Source organism: Crotalus tigris, unplaced genomic scaffold (genome assembly GCF_016545835.1).
Source record: "Crotalus tigris isolate CLP2741 ecotype Arizona unplaced genomic scaffold, ASM1654583v1 scf7180000019143.106728444:792265, whole genome shotgun sequence".
NCBI classification, from domain to species: Eukaryota; Metazoa; Chordata; class Lepidosauria; order Squamata; family Viperidae; genus Crotalus; species Crotalus tigris.
Window position 1 is genome coordinate 145491 of NW_024097400.1, and position 24592 is coordinate 170082.

At 49.2% G+C, this 24592-nt stretch overlaps 1 protein-coding gene across 1 annotated transcript in view; it reads left to right on the forward strand.

The window, feature by feature from the left end:
• The first annotated feature begins 54 nt into the window (after positions 1-54).
• The window catches only part of COPA (COPI coat complex subunit alpha), a 42557-nt gene continuing 18019 nt past the window's right edge, over positions 55-24592 (forward strand). Inside the window, exons 1-15 of the mRNA XM_039359885.1 lie at positions 55-213; positions 2484-2597; positions 3328-3401; positions 4776-4856; positions 4999-5075; positions 6646-6755; positions 11837-11946; positions 12519-12618; positions 14068-14203; positions 15101-15183; positions 16130-16280; positions 19133-19199; positions 19637-19712; positions 22928-23010; positions 23614-23753. Coding sequence (XP_039215819.1) covers positions 174-213; positions 2484-2597; positions 3328-3401; positions 4776-4856; positions 4999-5075; positions 6646-6755; positions 11837-11946; positions 12519-12618; positions 14068-14203; positions 15101-15183; positions 16130-16280; positions 19133-19199; positions 19637-19712; positions 22928-23010; positions 23614-23753 — 1442 coding nt within the window. The 5' untranslated portion in view covers positions 55-173. The remainder of the gene's footprint in view (positions 214-2483; positions 2598-3327; positions 3402-4775; positions 4857-4998; positions 5076-6645; positions 6756-11836; positions 11947-12518; positions 12619-14067; positions 14204-15100; positions 15184-16129; positions 16281-19132; positions 19200-19636; positions 19713-22927; positions 23011-23613; positions 23754-24592) is intronic.

Consider the following 24592-nt stretch of genomic DNA (forward strand, 5'->3'; position numbering starts at 1 on the left):
GGCGTCTTCCTCCTCCGATAGGGGGCGCTAGACCCGCGCCGCTCTTTCCCTATCGCTGGTACCTAGCCGGAAGCGGAAGTGGGGGAGTGGGCGCCGTCCCGGCAGCGGTGACGTGGAGGCGGCGGCAGCAGCAGCAGCAGCGGCAGCTGAGGAGGCGACGGGGCGCAGCGGAGATGCTCACCAAGTTCGAGACCAAATCGGCCCGCGTGAAAGGTAGGCCGGGCGCCCCAGGGGAGCAGCGATGCTGAGGGCGGGGGTCTCCCGGCTGGCTTGAAAAAACCGCTATGGGGGTCCCAGTCAGGGCCCTGCGGGCGGGGGGGGGTTGAACCCTGCCCCGGTGCATCTGCAGCAGAAGACGCGGGTCTCGTTTTATCTTCGGTTATTCCGGTGTTTCTCAAGCTGGGCCACTTGAAGGTGGGAAGGACTACAATTCCCAGAATCCCCCAGCCAGCCTGCTCTAAGATAGGTGGACTTCGGCTCCCAGAATCCCCCAGGCACCTATGATGTGCTGGCTGGGGAATTCTGGAGTTGAAGTCCGCCCATCTTCAAGTGGCCCAGCTTGAGAAACACTGGGTTATTCAGTTTAAATCTTCCCCTTTCCCCCTACACAGCGCTCCAGAAGGCTAGCTGCACAAAGCAATAAAGCATCAACATCTGTCTAAAGCAGATTTTACAGAGGATTCGAAACCCCTACGTTTCATGCATACAAAGATTTTATTCACCAGGTAGCTGGAAGCCAGTATTCTTGGCTGAGTTTCCCAGTGACAAAATGTTGTCTCCGTGCATATCAACTGAATAAATTTCTAGCATAATAAATGATTTCCCCCCCCCCAATTTCTATAGCCACTTCTGCATCGGCTCATAATTGTAAAACCGTTAAACCGTTAAACCATTACAAACATTAAAACAATAAAATGATACAAAAAAGACGTTGAGACTCTGGGAAAAGTGCATAGAAGAGCAACACTGATGGTTAACGAACTGGAAACTAAAACATATGGACAATTTGCAGAAACTGGGTATGAAGAGAAAGGACTAGGGGTGACATGATAGCAGTCTTCCAATATTTGATGGGTTGCATAGACAAGAGAGGGCCAACCTGTTCTCCAAAGCACCTGAAGGCAGGATAAGAAGCAAAGAGACTTTGCTTCTTAACAAAGAGAGAAGCAACCTAGAATTAAAGAGAAATTTCCTGACAGTGAGAACAATCAGTGAAACGGCTTCCCTCCAGAGATTGTGAGTGCCCCATTGCTGGAGGTTTTTAAGAAGAGACTGGACAGCCATTTGTCTGAAATGATATAGGGTCTGCTTGTGGAGGGGACTGGATTAGAAGCCCCTTCCATCCCTATGATTCTGTGTTCTAGTATTCTATGTTCTAGAAGTTCTTGCTTCTACGGGTATCAGAACAGGTGGAAAGTTATGTGTTTTGGGCACTGGGCACACCTGCAGAGTAAAGACACTGCTGTTGTGATTTTGCAAAGATGTAATAGAAAATTAAGAGTTCTCATTGACTGGTGTCATAAACCATACTATTATCTGTTATTACCCACCTGACCTGTGTTGTGGGAATCCAACCTCATCTCAGTCTTGGCACAGTTTATAGAAAATGCCAGTACTTTATTAAGTTAGGGAAAAATTGATCTAAGTAATTGGTTTGTTAATTGTAAACAATGATAAATTTCTTAGCCTGGTGTTCCTTTGCATCCAAGCTGGAAAGGTAGATCAATATCTATTTATGCGTAAGTAAAAGGAGAGGTCTTCCATGGATACATGGTGAGAGGCCCTTAAAAAGGTAAAAAAAGTCACTTGATATATAGGTCAAAACATAAAGTTCAAAACTGTGCATAGACCTTGCCTCTGGCCTGTCTGAACCAGTCCTTATCAGAATTTCACATTTTTGTTTGTCATTTCAAAGAACTAGAAAGATTAATTAAAGGCACAGCTAATTATTGAAAACGTTACCCAAAGAGACAGCCCTCTCTTGCTCCCACCAGATTTCTCTGCTGAAAAGTTGTAAATTTTCCTTGGTTTATGACCATTTGCTTAACAGCAACAGACCCCCACCCCAAGGTATTTCCAACCCAATTCTGATGTCCAGGGGTCTCCCCCCCGAGTCACATGGACACTTGGTAGCCAGCCTGCATTTATGGCTGTTTGCTGCGTCCCATGGGTCATGTAATCGTGCTTTAGGATGTTTTTGCTCAAACCCGACATTTTCTTCCGGTTTTCAGCAAAAATGGCGCATTATGCACAATGGGTTCTCTTTACAACCATGGTGGCTGCTTAGCTAAACACAACCACTGCAAACAAGGTCATAAAATGATTCCAGTCATGGGGTGACCCACTTTATGACCATCGCAAATTACAACGATAGTGGGAAGGCTCCATTACGATTGTCAGTCAAGGTTTTCCGAGTGCTCTGTGGAAAATAAAAACTGCGGCTGACTTCCAAGAAACACATCTAGTTTTTACCTCTGTTTCAGGGTTGAGCTTTCACCCTAAACGACCTTGGATCCTGACGAGTTTGCACAATGGGGTGATCCAGCTCTGGGACTATCGGATGTGCACCCTCATTGACAAATTTGATGAACACGATGGTAAGTGACGGTTACACTGTGTGCACGGAAGCCGGGCCGCTTGCCTATAAAATGTGAGAGGTCGCCTAGCTGACCTCAGCCTGCCTTGCTGGATCTAATTGGACGGAACCAAGTCTGCCCAAGGTTGATTTTGCAGAACTGGAGAGATAAAATACTATATAGGCAAAGTAGATCTTGTAGCTCAGTGGTTCTCAACCTGTGGGTCGGGACCCCATTTGGGGTTGAACGACCATTTCACGGGGGTCGCCAAACAACGCAGTCCGCCATTTTTTCCCCCTTTTCCTTAGCTGTGCTCCTCCCTTTTCTTCTATTGGCTTTCGAAAGCCAATAGAATAGACTCTCTTGAATAGAGTCTAATTCTATTGGCTTTCCAAAGCCAATAGGGATTGTCCAGGCTGTCTCTGCCCTGCTGAGCCCGCCAAAAGTCCCATTCTGCAAACGGTGCTGCACCAGTCAAGTAGTCCTCGACTTACGACCGGTTGAGTAGTCCTCGACTTACGACCTGTTGGGGGTCGCGGCATTAAAAAGGTTGAGAACCACTGCTATAGCAGATGAGTTTCATTCAACAGAGGGAAGGAGTGAGCGAGAGTATGCCAGAAGGAAAAAAAGAAAAATCACAAGTAGCAGAGGGAAAATACTGCTATTGCCGGATTGAGCTAAGCGGTTGAAAAAACAGTGAAACGCCTCACCTCTTCTCTTGATTTCTCTGTATTTTATATTTGCTTTCCAGGACCTGTCAGAGGGATCGATTTCCACAAGCAGCAGCCGCTGTTTGTGTCCGGAGGGGATGACTATAAAATCAAGGTAATGTTAGGCGGTGGAAGTTGTTGGGTTGGGACGGTTTACGAGGGGATGGAGAGTTCTTTAAAAGCCTCTGGAGCAGTGGTTCTCAACCTATGGGTCGCGACCCCATTTGGGGTCGAACGACCATTTTACGGGGGTCGCCAAACAACGTGATCCGCCATTTTCCCCCCTCAGGGGGCGGGCCACGCATGCGCGCCGCGCCGCGCATGGGGGTGGCACGTCCGTGTGACGGGGATCGCCGTCACACAAAGGTTGAGAACCGCTGCTCTGGAGGGAAGCAGGATGGTGGTTCAGCTGCTGTTTTCCCTTGAGTACAGGTCGTCCTTCGCTTACAACGGTTCGTTTAGTGACCGTTCAAAGTTACAGCGGCACTTGTATTTGTCTTTTACACAATGGTTGCAGCATCCCCATGGTCAAGTGATCAAAATTCAGATGCTTGTCAACTGGTTCATGTTTATGACGGCCACAGTGTCCCAGGGTCACGTGATCCCGTTTTACGACCTTCTGACCAGCAAAGTCAGTGGGAAAGCCAGATTCACTTCCACAGCCGCGTTACTAGTTTTCACAGCTGCAGTGATCCACGTAACAACTGCAGCAAGAAAGGTCGTAAAAATGAGGCAAAACTCACTTAACAACTGTCCTACTTAGCAACAGAAATGTTGGACTCAATTGAGGACTATCTGTATGAACCGAGATTGAAACAGACTTGTAAGGTGGAAATGTAGGTAAGAGAACCTTTTGGGAGGCCCCATGTGAGGCCCTCTCCTAACAGGGAGAACCATTAACCCAATGGTTCTCAACCTTTTTAATGCCACGACCCCCAACCGGTCATAAGTCGAGGACTACTCAACCGGTCGTAAGTTGAGGACTACTCAACTGGTGCAGCACCGTTTGCAGAATGGGACTTTTGGCGGGCTCAGCAGGGCAGAGACAGCCTGGACAATTCCTATTGGCTTTTGAAAGCCAATAGAATTAGACTCTATTCAAGAGAGTCTATTCTATTGGCTTTCAAAAGCCAATAGAATAAAAGGGAGTAGCACAGCTAAGGAAAAGGGGGAAAAAATGGCGGACTGCGTTGTTTGGCGACCCCCGTGAAATGGTCGTTCGACCCCAAATGGGGTCGCGACCCACAGGTTGAGAACCACTGCATTAAACAGTGAACAGCTGGCCTTCGGAAGTTGTAGGTGCTTTCTCCCTGGAGGTTCAGACAGCCAGCTGTCTGAAATGGTGTAGGGTCTCCTGCTTGAGCAGGGGGCTGGAGTAGAAGACCTCCATTCCGATTCTGAATCGTGTGTGATCTGTAATTAATTAAAGGAGGGAAAAAAACCGCCATCTAGGATTCGCATTATTGACGCCTGTGCTTTCCTCCTCAAGGTCTGGAATTACAAACTGCGCCGTTGTCTCTTCACACTGCTGGGCCACCTGGATTACATCCGCACCACCTTCTTCCACCACGTGAGTCCTGCTTATGTCCTCTTGTCTCTGAGCATTCGGCAGCACCCCGGAAGGTTTCTTTGGGGGTTCAGGAACCGTAAGAGGTTGCCAGGCTCCCTTCTGCCCTCCGAGAGAGAAAAACTCTTGTCTCTCTTCTTCGTAGGAATACCCCTGGATCCTCAGTGCGTCCGATGACCAGACCATCCGGGTGTGGAACTGGCAGTCCAGAACCTGCGTTTGGTAACCCTCACCCCCAGCAATCGCTTCAGAATTAAAAGGGTTTTGTTTTTGTTTCATGGTTTGCAGACGTTGGCCTTGCCCCCTCCGGCTGTTGTTGGTCTGTTGCATAACAGATCCTAAACAGGATGTCTGTGTAAGGGCTGCAGCTGGTGAAGCTGAAAGTGCGGCCACACAGCACTCTTGCACTTGTACAGATGGCGGGCTATTCCTCTGCATGTGTGTACAGGGAGTCCTCGACTTACAACCATTGGTTTAGCAACTGTCTGAAATGACAAAAACCCTGAAAAAATTATGACCAGGCTTCACATTTACAAGCGTTGCAGCACTCCTGTGGTCACATGATCAAAATTCAGCTGCTTAGCAACTGACATGGACTTATGAGTGTTGCAGTGTCTGTGTGTGTGTGTGTCTCGCATGATCGACCTTTGCCACTTTCCTAGCCGGCTTTTGATGAGTAAAAGTCAAAGGAGGAAGCTGGATCCACTTAACAGCCGTGTGATTCATTTAACCTCTGATTCACTTAACGGTGACAAAAAAGGTTGTAGCATCTGGCATGACTCACTTAACGAGCGCTTTGATTAGCAGGAGAAATTCTGCTCCCAATTGTCATAAGTCGAGGACAACCTGTGTAACTTTTTCAATATTTGCTATAAAAGCAGGACTTCTGCGGGTGGGTGCTTGGACCAGGCTGAGTATTTGGGGAAAAGAGCTTTGATGCATCTGGCATGAGGGATACACCCACCCACTCACTATAGATATACCATATATGCTGGTGTATAAGGCAACCCCCGACTTCGGCGCCAATTTTAACACTTGCAAAAGTTGTCTTATACGCCGGAAAGTATGGTAGTAAATCATATTGTAGGTTGTCCTTGATGTACGACTGTAACTGAGCTCAGAATCGCAGTCGTTAAACGGGTTCCCAGGTGATAGCACCTGATTTTACGACCTTTTTTGCAGCAGTCATTAAACAAACACTGCAGTCATTAAGCAAATCCATTGTACTCAATAGGCACTTTTTTCTGGGAACGGGAAATAAGCATTGGAAATCAGGAAAAAAAAGGAGCCAAAAATTGCATTCCTGTGACCTCAGGGTGCCGGTGAGCGAGTTGCCCAACTCCCGAAAGGCAGTCGCCTCACGGTCCAGGGGGTGGGATGCAGCCCTCGTAATTCTGAGACCGGGTCGTAGGTGGATCTGGGGAGGTCCGTCCTGACTTTGACTGACTGCCTGGCAACCAGTCCAATCCACGAGGGCTGCCTCTGCTGCTGTAGCTTTCCCAAAGCACCTTCTCCGTGCTCAGAGCTTGCAGGCGTTACAGTCTCTGGCCTGCAGCGGCTTTGAAGGGAACTTGGGACGATGTGGGGTCCTTGGTGCCCTCTGAGCTTGGCGACGTTTTCTAGTTTTGTCAGTGAAACATCTGCAAGGGCGCAACCAAGCTCAGAGAGCACGGACTGGACCCGCAGTTCCGTCCTGAGCTACAGATGCTCTCTTCTGTTGGTACGCACGATGATGTTTGTCTTGAATCTCGAGAGGGCCAATTGCTCCATTTTTTTCCCCTCTTCTTTCTAGTGTGTTGACCGGACATAACCATTATGTGATGTGCGCCCAGTTCCATCCTTCCGAGGACCTGGTCGTGTCTGCCAGTTTGGACCAGACTGTGCGCGTTTGGGATATTTCTGGTGAGCTGCTCAGGTCAAGGGGGTTATCCAGCAGCGGGACTGCGCTTAGGACTGCAGCTGCTGAAACCAGGCTGAGACTGGAGTGAAAGAGAAACCGGAGGAGAGATTGACAGTATGGGTACAGAATTAGGTAGAGGTTAGAGTCTTACTGAACTTCCTGCCTTGACCCTGTGTTGGCGAGTCTCCTCAGGGTTAGAAAATTTACGGTTCTCACTGATTGTAGAACAGTGTTTCTCAACCTTGACAATTTTAAGGCATGTGGACTTCAACTCCCAGAATTCCACAGCCAGCAATGCTGGCTGTGGAATTCTGGGAGTTGGAGTCCACATGCCTTAAAATTGTCAAGGTTGAGAAACACTGTTGTAGAACAATCACTCTCCAGTTCCTGATGAAACAGATTTTAAAAAGAAGGTGTGCGTGTGTGTGTGTGTGTGTGTGTGTGTGTGTGTGTGTGTGTGAGAGAGAGAGAGAGAGAGAGAGAGAGAGAGAGAGAGAGAAGAATGAAATAGGAGTTCAGGCACTAGAGTAAAAAAAATGAAACAATGAGGGTGGGCATACCAGAGTGTGAGAGAAAGATTGTAGACCTTTTAGAACCATTTCTGGTTTTTTGTTTTGTTTTTTTTGTTTTTTTCAGTATTAACTGTGATTAGAGCTTTCTGTCAGAAAGAGATTCTGGTTAAACCAGTGTTCCTCAGACTCTGCCATTTTGATATATATGGATGTCAGCTCCCAAAATTCCCCAGCTAGCATGGATTAATTAATTTAATTCCTCACCTTAAAATCACCAAGTGTGAGAAACGCTGGTTACGCAGACAATACACTGCACTCTCCTGGACGATACGTAAGACGGGTGGATCTTATCTGGTGGAAAATCTTTGCACCTGTGCCAAAAAAGAAAGGAAGGCACTGGATCTCCAAAATTGATCTCCTTTTGATCAACATTTGTCCAGAATGGTATGGGGTCTCCTGCTTGAGCAGGGGGTTGGACTAGAAAATCTCCAGGATCCCTTCCAACTTTGTTCCTCTGTATCGCTTTGATCAGCAACAGCCCCAGACTTAGATTGTGGTGTAGTCTTGGGGACACAGAGACAACAGGCCTTTTGCCTTTGAAATCTGTTGCATCTGGAGGCCTCCAGGATGGGTCCAGCTCTTGCTGAGAGGAGCAGATCTCAGAGAAGAGTTGAAATAAGCTTGCTGGAGAGGACCGTGGTCTGGCTTCCCAGGATACATGAGCACCCGCAATGCTCAGTGAATCTAAGCATGGGAACTCCCAATCTTGGCAATTTCCTGGTGGGCAGACTTCAACTCCCATAATTCTCATCAATGGCTGTAGACCAGTGTTTCCCAAACTTGACAATTTTAAGGCCTGTGGACTTCAACTCCCAGAATTCCACAGCCAGCATTGCTGGCTGTGGAATTCTGGGAGTTGAAGTCCACAGGCCTTAAAATTGTCAAGTTTGGGAAACACTGCTGTAGACTGTAGAATTGTGGGATTTGAAATTGCCAAGTTTGGGAGATGCTGATTTAAAAGGAAGGAGCTTTAGCCCTTGGTGAGCTTGTGTGTGTGTGTGTGTGTGAGTGAGTGAGTGAGAGAGAGAGAGAGAGAGAGAGTTCCGCCCACTGCTTTCTCAACTGCAGTTCTTGGCTTAGTGGGTTGCTGGGGTTTTGTGGCACACATTCAGAGATGACCCAGCTGTGTTGGGGAAGGGGAGGGGGGTGTTGAGGCTGTCCTTGGCATGAGTCCACCGCTTCCTCCGCCAGCACCCAGGCGGTGAGCTTTGCCTGCTCTCTCTCAGCAGAGCCCAAGGCCCTGAAATGGTTTGAAAGGCCTGGAAATGTTCCCGGGGTTTTCGCAGTTCTGGAGTTGCTGAATTTGATGCTTTCACGGTCTGTGCAACCCGACTTGGTTCATCCAACTCCCTTAACGGTGTCGGTGGAGAGTCTCCGTCATCGTGGTCGTGGTTGTCTCAAAGGTTCCACTTCTCATCCAAGAAGCTTCTTGAACTGAAGAAGCTTCTTGGATGAGAAGCGAAACATGTTCCAGTACCTCAGGGGCTGCCCCAAAGAAGAGGGAGTCAAGCTATTCTCCAAAGTGCCTGAAGGCAGGACAAGAAGCAACGGGTGGAAACTAATAAAGGAGAGAAGCAACCTAGAACTAAGGAGAAACTTCCTGACAGTGAGAACAATTAACCAGTGGAACAACCTGCCTCCAGAAGCGGTGAATGCTCCAACACTGGAAGTTTTTAAGAAGAGACTGGACAACCATTTGTCCGAAATGGTGTAGGGTTTCCTGCCTGAGCAGGGGGTTGGACTAGATGACCTCCAAGGTCCCTTCCCACTTTACTATTATTATTATACAAACAAAGTTGTCTTTGGAAAAAGCACTTTGAGGCAACTCTTCTAGCAGGACTCTCTTGTGTGAAAATCAGCTTGATAGACAGACGCTCCCTTTGCTTTTAATTCTGGCTAAGTAAGGTTGGAAGCATCTTGTTTTTGGCTCAGCCATGTGATTCGCTTAACATCGGCCGTAAAAACGGTGATAAGAACAGGTCAACTCATGCGATGATTTGACTTACGACCACACCAACTTACGATGGAAATTCCAGCTCCAATTGTGATTATAAGTTGCCTATACTTTTTGGGCTAAGTCAGCATCAGGAATGGGGGGGGATGCACCCCAACCCTATCAGAACCTGTAAAATTACTGCCAGTCTGTAACACTGAAGGTGAAGGTGATTTTTAAAAACGGTCGGATGGCTCATTAACGTTTAATTCAAATGATGTTTTCATCTGGGCCTCATTTTCTGACACGCCCTTCGACAACCACGGGGGGTCCTTGGCTCCAGATGGTTGACGCCCTCCTTTTAGGGTACAGGTAGTTCTCAACCTATGACCACAATTGAGCCCAAAATTTCTGTCGCTAAGTGAGACGGCTGTTAAGTGAATTTTGCTCAATTTTCTGAACTTTCTTGCCACCGTTGTTAAGTGAATCACCGCACTTGTTAAGTTAGTAAACAGGGTCGTTAAGTGAGTCTGGCTTCCCCATTGCTTGACAGAAGGTCACAAAAGGGGATCGCACGACCCCAGGACGCTGCAACGGTCATAAAATGAAGCAGTTGCCAAGTGTCTGAATTCTGATCACGTGACCGTGGAGATGCTGCAACGGTTGTAAGCATAAACTACACTATTTTCAATGCTGCTGTAACTTCAGTCACTGAATGAACCGTTGTAAGTTGAGGACTACTTTATTTCATTCTGAAGTAGAGTTTCTCTTGGATTCATGGCACTTTGTGCTGCATTCTGAACTCTTGAGATTTTCAAAACTTTATGTCTGTCTTGACAAAAGAGATCAATTAGAACAGTGGTTCTCAACCTTTTTAATGCCGCGACCCCCAACCAGTCGTAAGGCGAGGACTACTCAACCGGTCGTAAGTCGAGGACTACTCCACTGGTGCAGCCCCGTTTGCAGAATGGGACTTTTGGCGGGCTCAGCAGGGCAGAGACAGCCTGGACAATTCCTATTGGCTTTGGAAAGCCAATAGACTTAGACTCTATTCAAGAGAGTCTATTCTATTGGCTTTCAAAAGCCAATAGAATAAAAGGGAATAGCACAGCTAAGAAAAGGGGGGGGAAAATGGCGGACTGCGTTGTTTGGCGACCCCCGTGAAATGGTCGTTCGACCCCAAATGGGGTCCCGACCCACAGATGGAGAACCACTGAATTAGAACATTGCAAGGGCCCAGGGGAGAATCCAGCTCCCCATTCACTTGTAGGGCAGGGCAGGGGGGGGGGGTTCTTGCTGCTGCTGAGAGAGAGGGTAAAGGCAACCAACATGGGTCTGGCTTCCAGTTGCATTTTGCATGCAAAGTTGTACCGTAACGACAAAGCCATTTGTTTGTAAAACTAACAGTGACTTTTCAAGACTGGTGAAAATAACCTCTTCTAATCTCTCTGCATTCCTCTAATTTAAAATTTGGTCCTAACCTTGAGCGGACCAGGCAGCCAGCTGTAAAAACAGCAGGGTGGTTTACTTTATAACAAAATGGCTGGACCTCTGCAGTTGCGATCTTAACCAAGAGCTTCTGTCCTAAAAATCTGGGCTTGGTGTCATTCTGTTAGTCCGAAGGCTGGGAAGTCCTGCAAACTAAACATTATGGGGCAGAGGTGTCCAACTCTGGCCACTTTCAGACTTGTGGGCTTCAAGTTCCCCAGGGGAATTTAGGGAAGCACTCCCCAAATAACAAAAGTGTCTGGTGGGGGGGGTGGCCCAACCCTCTCGCTCTGGTCTCTAACCTCCTGCTGTGGCCTGAGATTTTAGCCTTGCTTTTAATGCCCACCTCTGACTCCTCCATCTCCCCTTAACAGCTGGACCTCTGTCTAATTTCCCCCAGTCTTCCTTGCATCTGCCCTTTTCTCTCTCTCTCCTCTCTCCCCCCTTGTTCATCCCCACCACATGTCAGAGCTGGTTCATTCTGTGCGTGTCTCCGTTCCCTCTCGATTTGTGTAGTAACCTCAGAAATTTTCCATCCGTTGCTCAGTTCTCTCGGATCAATCTGACAGCTTTACGTGCCTTGATTTCTCCTGGACCAGGTATCTGTATGGTTGCCTCTATTTTTGACTCCGCTTCCCTGTGGATCCTGAATCCCCCTTGGATTTGCAGATCACTTCTTGGAAGTGCCTCTCTGATACATTCACCCCTCCATCGTCTTCACAGTGAACTCTTTCCGTCTTTTTTCTCTCCGAATGTCTAAACGCGGTTGGAGGCTACGTTGCGCCTGCATCCCAGACCCCTCCACTGCTCTATCGATTCATTTTTTCAGGCTCATTCTCCAAGGGATTAAACCTCACTTGAGCCTAAATTGGTAGTTTTCCTTTCCTGATTGCAGGGGTTGTGTGGCTTTGCTTGGTGAATTCCAAGTGCGTTTAGAAACCCCTTCCCTTGGACAGAGGCTCACTAGAGCTATACAACCTCTGACATCTTTTCTCCATTGTATTTCCTTCCATCTTTCACCTTTTCCATCTTTATTTATTAATATGGTCTTTACTTCCTCTGCCCCACAAATTCCCCCTCCTGCCCAAAGGTCTAAGAAAGAAGAATTTGTCTCCTGGAGCTGTGGAGTCCGAGGTTCGGGGCATCACCGGCGTGGATCTTTTTGGCACCACGGACGCTGTGGTGAAGCATGTCCTAGAGGTACTCTGGGGGGGGGAGGGGAAAGAGGAGGAGGGTAGCATCCTGTTAGAATTATTGGGAAATGAATGGTTGACAAGGCCCTCAGATCTTTTTTGAGTGAGTGATGTTAGAGGTGCAGGCTCTAACATCACACCTGCACAAGGAGAAGGGATAAACTAAATGTCTTAGACCATAGTTCTCCAACCTTTCCGGTTTTGTGGCCCGGTGGTTGATGGAGGGGGGGAGAGGGGATGGTTGCACAGGAGCGGCGGGCAAGCGTGTGCGCCTGCACACAGTTCCATTTGTGCAAGCGGCAGGCATGCGCGCCTGCTTGCACAAGTGGGGATGTGCGTGCGTGCTCATCTGCCACTTCTGTGCCCTGGTTCTGAACATCTTGGGAGTTAGAGAACCCTGTCTTGGACCAGGAGCGTCCAACGTTGGCAGTTTTAAGCCTTGTGTCTTCAACTCCCCCCATAATTCCCCAGCCAGCACGGATACTATACATCTCATGTGGTAATCCTGCTTTCCAGCACGGCTTATGAGACCCGCCCCCCAACCCACACCCTTATTTTGAAGCTGTTCTTCTTTTTTAGGGACACGATCGTGGGGTAAACTGGGCGGCTTTCCACCCCACCATGCCCCTCATCGTCTCAGGGGCTGATGATCGGCAAGTCAAGATTTGGAGGATGAACGGTAAGCCACTCCCCCCCCCCTTTTTTTTTTTTTTTTGCAAACAAAGAGAAGGTAAGGGTCAGGCTCCCTGGGCACGTCCGCCCTTCGCCAATCAGCTGAGCTCTTGCCTTGTTTCAGTCTCAAGAGAATCTGTGGATTTGGCCCTTTGACCATGGTCTGTGTGAATCTTGGCTTGCAGGGGTCTAGGACGAATCGCCGTGGCCCACTCCCCGTGGCCAACTCGCTGCGGGACAAGAGTTAAACTAATATCAAAGAAATGCTGGAATAGAATCAATAAAGAAAGGATGCCAAAGGAGGAACAGAATGAAATGTGAATGACAACAATTAAAATAGTTTTAAAAATTATTTTAAATAATTAAATTGAATGTTTGAATTGTCCTGTGGCGAATTGTCCCATTCCGTGGCTTGCAGAGAAGGAGGGCTCGGCTGCTGCCGACCGAGCCTGCTCTGGGGCTGGGGGTCAGGGGATGCTGCAAAATGGGCTTTCTGCTCCCCCAAAACCTACAGCGGCGGCCTTTGACTTAAGAACCTTTGGTTGGTAATTGTTCGAATTTATAGCGGCATGGAGAGAAATGACTTACAGACCTGTCCTCACACTTACGACTACTGCAGTTGTCCCCGCAGTCACGTATTTGCCATTTGGGAACTTCCCAGCTGGCTCCCGACGAGGTTGCAGGTGGCGGTCACATGATGCCTCATTAGCCACGGTGATTCACTTAACAACGGCACCAAAGGAGGTGGTAAAATCGGATGGGATGCCCCACTTAACGGCCACATATTGATGAATGTTTCAGTCTCTGTCATCGTAAGTCAAGGTCTACCTGTAGGAACCAATGAGGTGCTTCAGATTGTGCTACAGGGAGCCCTTGATTTGTGACCACACTCGAGCCCCAAATTTCCGTTACTAAGAAAGGCAGTTGTTCTGAGGCTTGCCCCCATCTTACGACCTTCTTTGGCACAGTTGATAATAAGCGAATCACTGCGCTTGGTAAGTGAATCGTGCGGTCGTTGAATGAATCCTGCTTCCTCCATTGACTTTGCTTGCTGGAAGCCGGCTGGGAAGGTCACCAATGGCCGTCGCGCGACCCCAGGACGGGGCGACCCCTGTAAATGCACGCCGGTTGCCAAGTGCCCCAAGTTTGATCATGTGACTGGGGGGGATGCTGCGACGGTCATGTGAGGACCAGTCATAAGTCACCTTTCTCAGTGCCATTATAACTTTGAATGGTCACTAAGCGAACAGTGATAAGTTGAGGACGGCTTGTGCTGACTTGAAAACGCGAACGGAAGGGACTCGTCCTTCTCTTTTATGGGATCCAGAAGTCCCGCAGCAGGCAGAGCAGGTGCTTCACATCCAGCGCTGCTCAACGCAGCTTCCCAACCCCTGGGCATCCCGGCCCCTCTTGGCTTTTCCCTTCCCGGTGACCGTTGTCCTTCCCTCCCCTTCAGAGTCCAAGGCCTGGGAGGTGGACACCTGCCGCGGCCATTACAACAACGTCTCCTGTGCCGTGTTCCACCCCCGGCAGGAGCTCATCCTCAGCAATTCGGAGGACAAGAGCATCCGAGTCTGGGATATGTCCAAACGGTAAGCGCCCTTTGCCTCTGGGCCCCCTCCCCAGCCCTGCCCCGTGGGACCCCAAGCCGCTCAGCCGCCTCGGATCTACCAATGGACTTAGCAGGAAAGGCTCTCTGGGCCAGAGCTGAGGGTAGCGATGGGATGGGTAGTGAACGGGGAAGTGATTGAGATGCTGGCCTAGAAACTAGGAGACAGGGAATTCTAGTCCCGCCTCAGACCTGAAAGCTGGCAGGGTAACTTTGAGCCCCTCAGCAGGAGACAGTGAGTTGCAGTCCTGTTTTTGGCATGACAGCCGGCCGGGTGACTTTAAGCCACTCGCCAACAGATCACTAGGAGACTGTGAATTCTAGTCCTTCCTTGGACATGAAAGGCAGCTGGGGGAAAGCCAATCGCTAAGAGAGGTAGGCGTGAAAGCTGACTGGGGTGAGCAGATATCTTAAAGTGGCCAATGTTGAGAAACGCCGATGAAGGTCAATTTTCAGCGCTTTAAGAGCCCTGGTGGTGCAGTGATGAGGATGCAGCACTGCAGGCGGATTCTGCCAGCATTTGGGCAGTTCGAATCTCACCGGCTCAAAGTTGACTCCGCCTCCATCCTTCCGAGGTCGGTAAAAATGAGGACCCAGATTGTTGGGGGCAAATAGGCTGACTCTGTAAACTGCTTAGAGAGGGCTGTGAAGCACCGTGAAGAGGGATATACGTCTATTGCTGTGAATCCTGGAACTTTCAAGACTGATGCAATCAGTCTCCCTCCATGGATCTGGAGATTTTAATGTATGCTCCATGGCCTTTTTTTGGAGGGGGGCATATTTTTTGCTCCCTCTTTTGTCCATCTCTAAATTCCAAGCCAAACAATTCACTGCTGGTTGTTTTTGTTTTTCTCTGCTTCCTGCCTCCCTCCATCCCCAGCACGGGCGTTCAGACCTTCCGCAGGGATCACGACCGCTTCTGGGTGTTGGCGGCCCATCCGAACCTCAACCTCTTCGCGGCAGGTAAAGGGTCTGCGTGTGGCCCTCGGCCGGATCTGAAAAAGCAGCTCTTTGGGGGGAGGGTGGCCCTGAAACAGTAATCCAGGCTTGTTGTGTTTGGGTTTTTGGGGTTTTTTTTTGCTACATCTCATCCCCACCTTATAGAAGTCCCCGACTTACAAGCATTTGTCTAGGGACCAAAATTATGACCGCTGAATGGCTGGTCCTTGCACTTATGACCTGAGGTCCATGTTCTTGGTGCCTAGCAACCAGCTCATATCTATGACGGTTGCAGCGTCCCAGGTCACGTGATCATCCTTTGCCATCTTCCCAGCCAAAGGATGAACAAAGTCAGTGAGGACACTGGGGGGGGGGGAAAGGTTGCAAACTGCGATCACGTGATGTCTCACTTTACGACCTGGGCCAAAAAGTCTGTAAAATCGGGTGTGCGGTCACGTGATGCCTCGCTTAATGACCATACCGCTTAACAACAAATTTTCCTGCCCAATTGGGGTGGTTAACTGAGGACCACCAGAGCAGGACTGTGGGGGTCCTGGTTGTTCCCTGAGCTCGGTTATTCTCTTGCAGACGTTTCATTGCCAAACTAGGGAATATCTTCAGTGCTGGAGGGGAGGGGGGCCTCCTTTCTGCCCGATCGGTGTTGGCGGGAACGTTCTTGGCGGTTCCTTGGTTGGGCTGTGATTTACTCTTCAACTGTTTGTTAGATTTGGTATCTCCTTGCTCGGGGTAGTGTTTACCGCTTGTTTGTCAGAGACCAAACTCCGTTTCCCTCCTAGCACTGGTGAGTTTACCTAATTTGGGTCATGAAATATCTGCAAGAAAACAGCCCAGCTCCGAAGGGCCCCAAGGAGCCCACAAACCTGGTCCAAGGGGGTTGTGAAGTCGCGTTCATTGCCCAAACTGGGTGCCGCTGCCCCCCCTGGAAGGTCTCTGCTCCTTTGTCTCCCAGGTCACGATGGAGGGATGATCGTCTTCAAGCTGGAGCGCGAGAGGCCGGCTTACGCCGTGCACGGCAACATGCTCTACTACGTCAAGGACCGCTTCCTCCGCCAGCTGGACTTCAACAGCTCCAAAGATGTGGCCGTCATGCAGTTGAGAAGGTGGGGGGGGTCTTTCCTTTTTTCATCGGGGGTCTTCCTCCTCTCTTTAGTACGGGGAGGGGGATTCCCTGACCTCAAGGCTCTCTGGGGCTTTCCCCCCTTTAATTTTCCACTCCTCACCCTTGCCTAGGACCATCCTTGGGCCTTGAATGAGTAGAGTTCCCACCTGCTGGGATATAGAGTGCAGGTAGTCCTCAACTTACAACCGTTTGTTTAGTGACCGTTCAAAGTTACAACGGCACTGGAAAAAGTGACTTAGGACCGTTTTTCACACTTACGGCCATTGTGGCGTCCCCAAGGTCACACGATCAGAATTCGGACACTTGGCAGCTGACTCGTATTTATGACGGCTGCAGCATCCTGGGGGTCACGTGATCCCCTTTTGTGACCTTCTGACGGGCAAAGTCAATGGGGGAAGCCAGATCCACTTAACGACCGTGTCACTAACTTATCAACTGCAGTGATTCACTTAACACATGTGGCAGGAGAGGTTGTAAAACGGGGCAAAGCTCATTTAACAAATGTCTCACTTAACAACATAACTTTTGGGCTCAATTGTCGTAAGTCAAGGACTATCTATTCCAGTGTTTCTCAGAATTCCACATTGCTGGCTGTGGAATTCTGGGAGTTGAAGTCCACATGCCTTAAAATTGTCAAGTTGAGAAACACTGATTATTCCACTTTTGATTGGGGAACACACAAAAATAGTCATACATGCAGCACTTTGACTCAGAACGAAGGTGAGCCTGGAATTCAGATATTTTCTTCCAGGAGGAACAAGAGTTAGAGAAAAAAAAAATGGTAAACACAGACAACGTTGCTGTGCAGTGTGTCGTGTATTGCAGGTCGTCCTCAACTTACAACCGTCATGGAGCTGGCCTGTTACGGTTGTAAGTCACGAGGGTATATAAAGCGGGTCATCCCATGACCGACCTGATTTTATGACTTTTTTTGTGGCAGTCATTAAGTAAATCACCAGGATTGTGAAGTGAACATCGTGATCATTCAGAAGACCCATTTTTTGTTCTGAAAATCAGATATAAATGCTGGTTTACAGCAAAAAAAGGCCACCTGGGATGCTGCCAACGACCGTAAATGTGGTCTGGTTGCTGAGGGCTAAAAATGCAGCCGGGTGATCGCAGGAGGGGGCTGGCTGATGGAACTTTGGGCCCATCGTAACTTCCAACAGCCACTGAGCGGCGGTCGTGAACTCACCTTACAACCATTTCTTTAAGGACCGGGTTAGGGCTACAGATCAGCGGCACTGAAAAAAGTGGCTTACGACTTTAGCATCGGAGCCCTAATCTCTCTCTGTCTCCCTTCTCTGCACACTGTCCATGAGGCTCTGTCTGGAGAATCCCCACTGTTCCTCCCAAATGCAAAAACTATATATATATATGTGTGTAGGTATATGTGTATGTGTATGTGTGTATATCTATCTATCTATCTATCTATCTATCTATCTATCTATCTATCTATCTATCTATCTAGGTCTTTGGTTATTCGGGTTTTCTCCCGCATAAAATTGGAAGTGTCTTGGCGACGTTTCGACGAAGTCCCATTCGTCATCTTCAGGCTGGTGTTTTCAGCTTCGTGCTCCTCGAAGCATGAAGCTGAAAACACCAGCCTGAAGATGGCGAATGGGACTTCGTCGAAACGTCGCCAAGACACTTCCAATTTTACGCGGGAGAAAACCCGAACAACCAAAGACCTACATACAAATACCCGCGAAAACCTCAGAAAACAAATATGCGCGCACGCACGCACACACACACACACACACACACACACACACACACACACACATTTTCCACTGAACCTTCTCATCTCTGGATTGCTGCAGAAACCCTGAGGGGACGGGAGCTGAAAGGAGCTGAGGGTGGGCCAGGCTGGAGGAAGAGCAGATGCTTAAGCGGCTCTGAGTAGGCAGATGGGAACCCAGCTGAGGCTCCAGTCTGGCTCCGTGCCCCCCCCCACCCCCCTTCTCTTCCCTAGCCAAGGAGGAGACGCTCTTTCTGGGGCGGTTTTCAGCCCGGCAGCTTTGTCCTCCTTCCCTTCTCAGCGTTTCGTTTGGGTGGTGGTCCCCAATACTCACCAGTATATCTTTGGGAGACCAGCGTGCCGATTTATGACTTACTGGCCTATTAAGCTTTCACGCTGCCCATCTTGCCTTGAGGCGGTTCTAGGTTGCTTACAAATTAAAAACAAGATGAAACATTTTAAACATTAGAACGCTTTAAACTATAAACATTAACAGCAACATTGAGTTAAAATTGACAAAAGATGGGAAAGGAGGGAGGAATCTGCCTGTAGGCCAGTGGTTCTCAACCTGTGGGTCGGGACCCCATTTGGGGTCAAACGACCATTTCACGGGGGTCGCCAAACAAGGCTGTCTGCCATTTTTCCCCCCTTTTCCTTGGCCACGCCCCTGGCACCCGGTTATGTATAAGTGGTTAGGGGGTCACCACAACATGGGGAACTGTATTATGGGGTCGCGGCATTAGAAAGGTTGAGAACCACTGGCCTAGTGGGTGATGCTACGGGGTCCCATCCGGATCAGTCACCAGGACCCGGCGGTTTGGCCTTCCCAGCTTTCGGAGTCACCTGCTTCTCTCTCACCAGAATGTGTCCGATGTTGTAATTCAGTCGTGGGAAGTCTACGGTTCCTCCGATTGTTGAAGGATTGTGGTTGGTGGGCACCAGTCGCACCATGCTGAGCTGACCTGGGGCAGGGCCTCCTTGCCCAGGGCTCCTGGCACTTTGCCTCCTTCTTCTGACTCGTCTCTCGATGCCCGGGCTGCCACCCGGAGCCGGCTCCACCCACCTCTCCTCTCTCTCTCTGTCTCCTGCAGCGGCTCCAAGTTTCCCGTCTTCAACATGTCCTACAACCCTGCGGAGAACGCTGTGCTCCTTTGCACGGTAGGTGGGAGATGCCCGGATGGACTAGATTGGGGGGGGGGGGCTGTCGGGGAAGGCAGGGGGGCAGAGCAGCTTGGGGGGGGGCTGCCTTCTGCAGCTGTCTCGACCAGAAGCCACACGGTGGAAGTCACCTTCCTTCACAGAGAGGTGGCAGAGGGCGTGGCTGTTCTCGTTCTGCATTTGCAGTCCAGGTAGTCCTAGACTTAGGACCATAACTGAGCCCAGCGGTCGTTAAGTGGGTCATTGCATCACTGTGTTCAATTTACATTTTTTTTTTTTGCATTAAGGACATCACCCTTATTTATTTAGTCATTTATTAAATTCATTTGCTACTTCACCTTGTTTCAAAGAGACAACATAAAAATATTTAAAATCATCAGAGATAGATACTCCCAACCCAATAAAACGAATTTACCGACAACGCTTTCTCTCCGCAGAGGCCAAGCAACCTGGAGAACAGCACCTACGACCTCTACGCCATTCCCAAGGATGCCGATTCCCAGAACCCAGATGGTGAGCTTGGTCTGTGCCACGATGTTTATTCCCCCCCCCCCCGCTAAAGCTTTTCCTCTCGCTTCCCCCCCCCCCCAATCCCGGGGAGCCCAAATGAGATTGGCAGCCCATCGGACGTGAAAAATTCATGCCCGTCTCTTGTTTTTTTACGAGGGGAAATATATATTTTATAAATCAGTTATTAGCAACGATCCGTCCTGCCTTGTCACCCAGCAGGCCGATGTTCGGTTGGCCGGCTTCCCTCGGCGGATTTCTTCGCACAGCCACAAATCTCTCCCAGGCAGGGCTGGATGCTTTGGAGGCGGCTGTAAAAGTGCCCAGTCTTCATTCGCTCCCTTTTGGCAGGCTCCAGATCAAACCTGCGTGGTCTGCAAATCAAAATGAGTTGCTGGAGCGTCTGCCTGATCAGCGCGCCATTCCACCAGGGAGTTCCCGTCCCACCTGGGTCTCCCCTGCCTCTGACGTCAGCGCAGGAAACGCTGCTGCGGCAGGGCCAAGCCCCCCCCCCTCCCCTTCCTCAGATTTATAAAATCTAGTCATGCCAATAGCTGTCCTTGGCCAGTAAGGAGGGGCACTAAAGTCCTTCTCCCACCTCCTCTCTCTCTCTCTCTCTCTCTTTCTTTCTCTCTCTTGCTCTCTCTCTCTCTCTTTCTCTCTCTCGCTCTCTCTCTCTCTCTCTCTCCCCCTCTCTCTTTTGCTCCATATCTCTCTGTGAAGGCACAAAACTTTTATTTTATTTTTACTGAGGTCCTTCCCCACCCAACCATTCCCCCCCCCTCTGAACAAAACCTCATTTTATTTTATTTTGCACAACTCCTTGTCCCATCTTCCCTCTCTCTCTATGAAGGGACAAAATCTATTTTATTAATTTTGATTACTGAAGTCCTTTTCCCATTCTCCCCCCCCCTCTGCACAAAATCTTATTTTAATTTTATTATTTTACTGAAGTCCTTCTCCCACCTCCCCCCTTTTCTTTATGTGAAGGCATAAAAGCTTTTATTTTATTTTATTTTTACACATTGGCCTTGCTCACAGGCAACAGGGCCCTCTGGCACAGGATTTGAGAGTGCTTTTGAACCTCAGCCCTGTCCTGCAATTGTGACACGCATGATGTGAATGTTTGGCCAGCTTCTTCCCCCTTCCTCAGTTATCAGGCCTGGAAAAGAGCCCTGCTCTCTCGGTCTCTCTCTCTAACACAGTGGTTCTCCACCTGTGGGTCGGGACCCCATTTGGGGTCGAATGACCATTTCACGGGGGTCGCCAAACAACGCAGTCCGCCATTTTTTCCCCCCTTTTCCTTAGCTGTGCTACTCCCTTTTATTCTATTGGCTTTTGAAAGCCAATAGAATAGACTCTCTTGAATAGAGTCTAATTCTATTGGCTTTCAAAAGCCAATAGGAATTGTCCAGGCTGTCTCTGCCCTGCTGAGCCCGCCAAAAGTCCCATTCTGCAAACGGTGCTGCACCAGTTGAGTAGTCCTCGACTTACGATTGGTTGAGTAGTCCTCGACTTACGACCGGTTGGGGGTCGCGGCATTAAAAAGGTTGAGAACCACTGCTTAACAGTTAGAAGGACCCCAAATCTCAACCAGGGGAGTTTACAAATAAACAAAGGTAGTCCTCAACCTACGACCATAATTGAGCTCAACATTCTGTTGTTAAGTGAGACATTTGTTAAGTGAGTTTTGCCCCACTTTACAACCATTCTTGCCTCATTTGTTAAGTGAATCACACCAGTTGATAAGTTAGTAACCCAGTTGTTAAGTGAATCTGGCTTCCCCCATTGACTTTGCTGGTCAGAAGGTGGCAAAAGGGGATCGCGTGACCCTGGGACACAGCAACGGTTATAAGTATGAACCAGTTGCCAAGCATCTGAATTTTGATCATATGACCAGGGGGATGCTGCAAAGGTCGTAACTGAAAAACGGTCGTAGTCACATTTTTCAGTGCCGTTGTAATTTTGAACAGTCACTAAATGAACTGTTGTAAGTCGAGGACTACCTGTATTAAATCAGTTGTTAACACTCCATCTGTATTTAGCTTTCTAGGGATTTCTTCAAGGAAAATTAGTTGCATCCTTTAAAAAGTACTTTTTTAAGAAAAGGGAAAGCAGCCACCAGCTTCCTTAAAGCAGCTGATCAGCTGATTCATCTGGCAGACAGCAGGCACAAGTGCCGACGTATCCGAACCTCTGCCTCCATTTTGCACGTTCACAAATGCTGATCCTGCTGTTCAGGAGGGGCTTTGATTGCTGACAGAGCGGCTCCCCGTTCAGATTTTGCGGAGTGCTTTGGAGCGAGGCCCCAGCTGTTGAAATGTAGGCTGTAAGGATGGAGAGAGCTCACTTGGGATTCCCATGCTGGCTGGGGAATTCCCAGGGTGGCTGTTGTGGGGTAAATAGGAGGAGGGGGAGTATTAGATATGTTTGTCAACTTGAGCTATTTGTAAAAATTATAATAAAGATGGGATAGAAAAGAAAAGGAAGAAAGAGAGAGACTGTGGGAGGGAGGAGGGGAGGGAGGAAGAAGGAAGGGAAGGAAGGGGGAAGGAAGGAAAGAGGAAGGAAGGAAGAAAGAAGGGAGGAAAAAAGGAAGGAAGGGAAAAGGAAATAAAGAGGAAGGAAGGAAAAGAAGGAAGGAAGGGGAAAGGAAATAAAGAGGAAGGAAGGAAAAGAAGGAAGGAAGGAAGGAGGGAAAGGGAAGAAAGAGGAAGGAAGGAAGGGGAAAGGAAATAAAGAGGAAGGAAGGAAAAGAAGGGAGGAAGGGAGGAGAGGGAAAGGGAAGAAAGGGAGGAAAAAAGAAAGGAAGGGGAAAGGAAATAAAGAGGAAGGGAGGAAGGAAGGAGAGGGGAAAGGGAAGAAAGAGGAAGGAAGAAAGAAGGGAGGAAAAAAGGAAAGAAGGAAGGGGAAAGGAAATAAAGAGGAAGGAAGGAAAAGAAGGGAGGAAGGGAGGAGAGGGAAAGGGAAGAAAGAGGAAGGAAGAAAGAAGGGAGGAAAAAAGGAAGGAAGGAAGGGGAAAGGAAATAAAGAGGAAGGAAGGAGAGGGAAAGGGAAGGAACTTCTCTCCGTAGTCCCCACTTTAAGACTCCAAGTGGGCGAGAGGCCGTCAGAGGGGTGGGGTGGGGTGGGGTGGGGGGGCTGAGGGTGACAGGCACCTGCCCCTGAAGAGGGCGGAGCGAGGGTGGAGGTGACCGCCTGCTCCTTGCTTGCCTTTCCAGCTCCGGAAGGGAAGCGCTCCTCGGGGCTGACAGCCGTGTGGGTCGCTCGGAACCGCTTTGCCGTCCTGGATCGGATGCACTCGGTAAGGCCTGGCGGGTGCTATCGCAGCCTTCCTCTTGGGCACAGCTCCCTCGTCTGCCCAAGCACAGGCGGTCCTCGATTTACAACCATTCCTGTAGGGGACCTTCAAAGTTACAACGGCACCGAACAAGTAACTTGTGACCGGTTTTCAGACTCGTGACCGTTGCAGCATCCCCAGGGTCACGTGATCAAAATTCGGACACTCGGCAACTGACTCGTATTTATGACGGCTGAGTGGCTCCCGGGCTCGTGTGACCCCCTTTTGCGACCTTCTGGCAAGCAAAGTCAACGGGGGAAGCCAGATTTGCTTAACAACCGTGTGACTAATTTAACAACTGCAGTGATTCCCTTAACACTTGTGGCGAGAAAGGTCCTCAAACGGGGCACGACTCACGTAGTAGCGTCTTCCTTGCTTCTCAGCCGCGGAAAATCCCGGCCCCCATTGTGGTTGTAAGTCGAGGGCCGCCTGTCTGGCTGTTGTGTTTGGTTGCGCTGAGCTTACGCTCCGGGGTCTGGTGCGCCAGGGGGTTTCGCCCTGCTTGCTTTTCTGCCCCTGCCGCCTGTGAGCCCCGTCCACCTTCTTCCTCTGCTCATACCGTGGCAGATCCTCATCAAGAACCTGAAGAACGAAATCACCAAGAAGGTCCAAGTGCCCAACTGCGACGAGATTTTCTACGCCGGCACTGGGAACCTGTTGCTGAGGGATGCCGATTCCATCACCCTCTTCGACGTGCAGCAGAAACGGTGAGGCCTTCAAGGGAGACGCTGCCTGGTAGTCAAGGTGTTTGGACAGCGAGGTAGATAGAAGGGGGTGGGGTGAGAAACACTGGGGTAGATCAACAGCACATCCTAAAGCCCAAAGACTTTGCCGCTAAATTTTGTCAATGCAGCTAGTCCTCAGCTCACAACAATTCATTTAGTGACCATTCGAACTTACAACAGCATTGAAAAAAGTGACTTACGACCGCTGTTTCACACTTTCCACCGTTGCAGCGTGCCCAGGGTCACGTGATCAGAGTTCAGGTGCTCGGCAACTGACTCGCATTAACTTAAAACCCCTCCAGCGATTCACTTGACCTAGTGCAATTTTTGGACGCCGGTCTTCAGGCCTGCGTAAAGATCTGGCCAACAAGCCGCATTCGACATCCGTTCGCAGTTCGCGCTCGGTGGTCCAAATCTGATTTTTGTAATCATTAGTGAGGGGGGGTCACGGTAGGAGACGCAATAGATTCTTCTCAAGCCGCCTTGCTGGAAAACATTTAATTATTTAATCGTCTTGGTTGTACACTTCCATGTTTCACCAGCATATATTGCAGGTAATGGGGCAATTTAACAGTTCAATTTAATTATTTAAAATAAATAACTTCTTTTTTGTCATTCGCATTCCGTTCTGTCCCTCTTTTGGCACTGTTTCTTTAATGATTCTGTTCCACCCTTTCTTCGATATTAGTGTAACTCTTGTCCCACGGCAAGTTGCCTGTGGCGAGTTGGTCCACGGCTAATTGTCATCGGACCTCTATTGCAGTGGGTATAACACCTTTAATTTTGTGATTTTTGTAATACCAGCAAAGCTTGCATTTGAG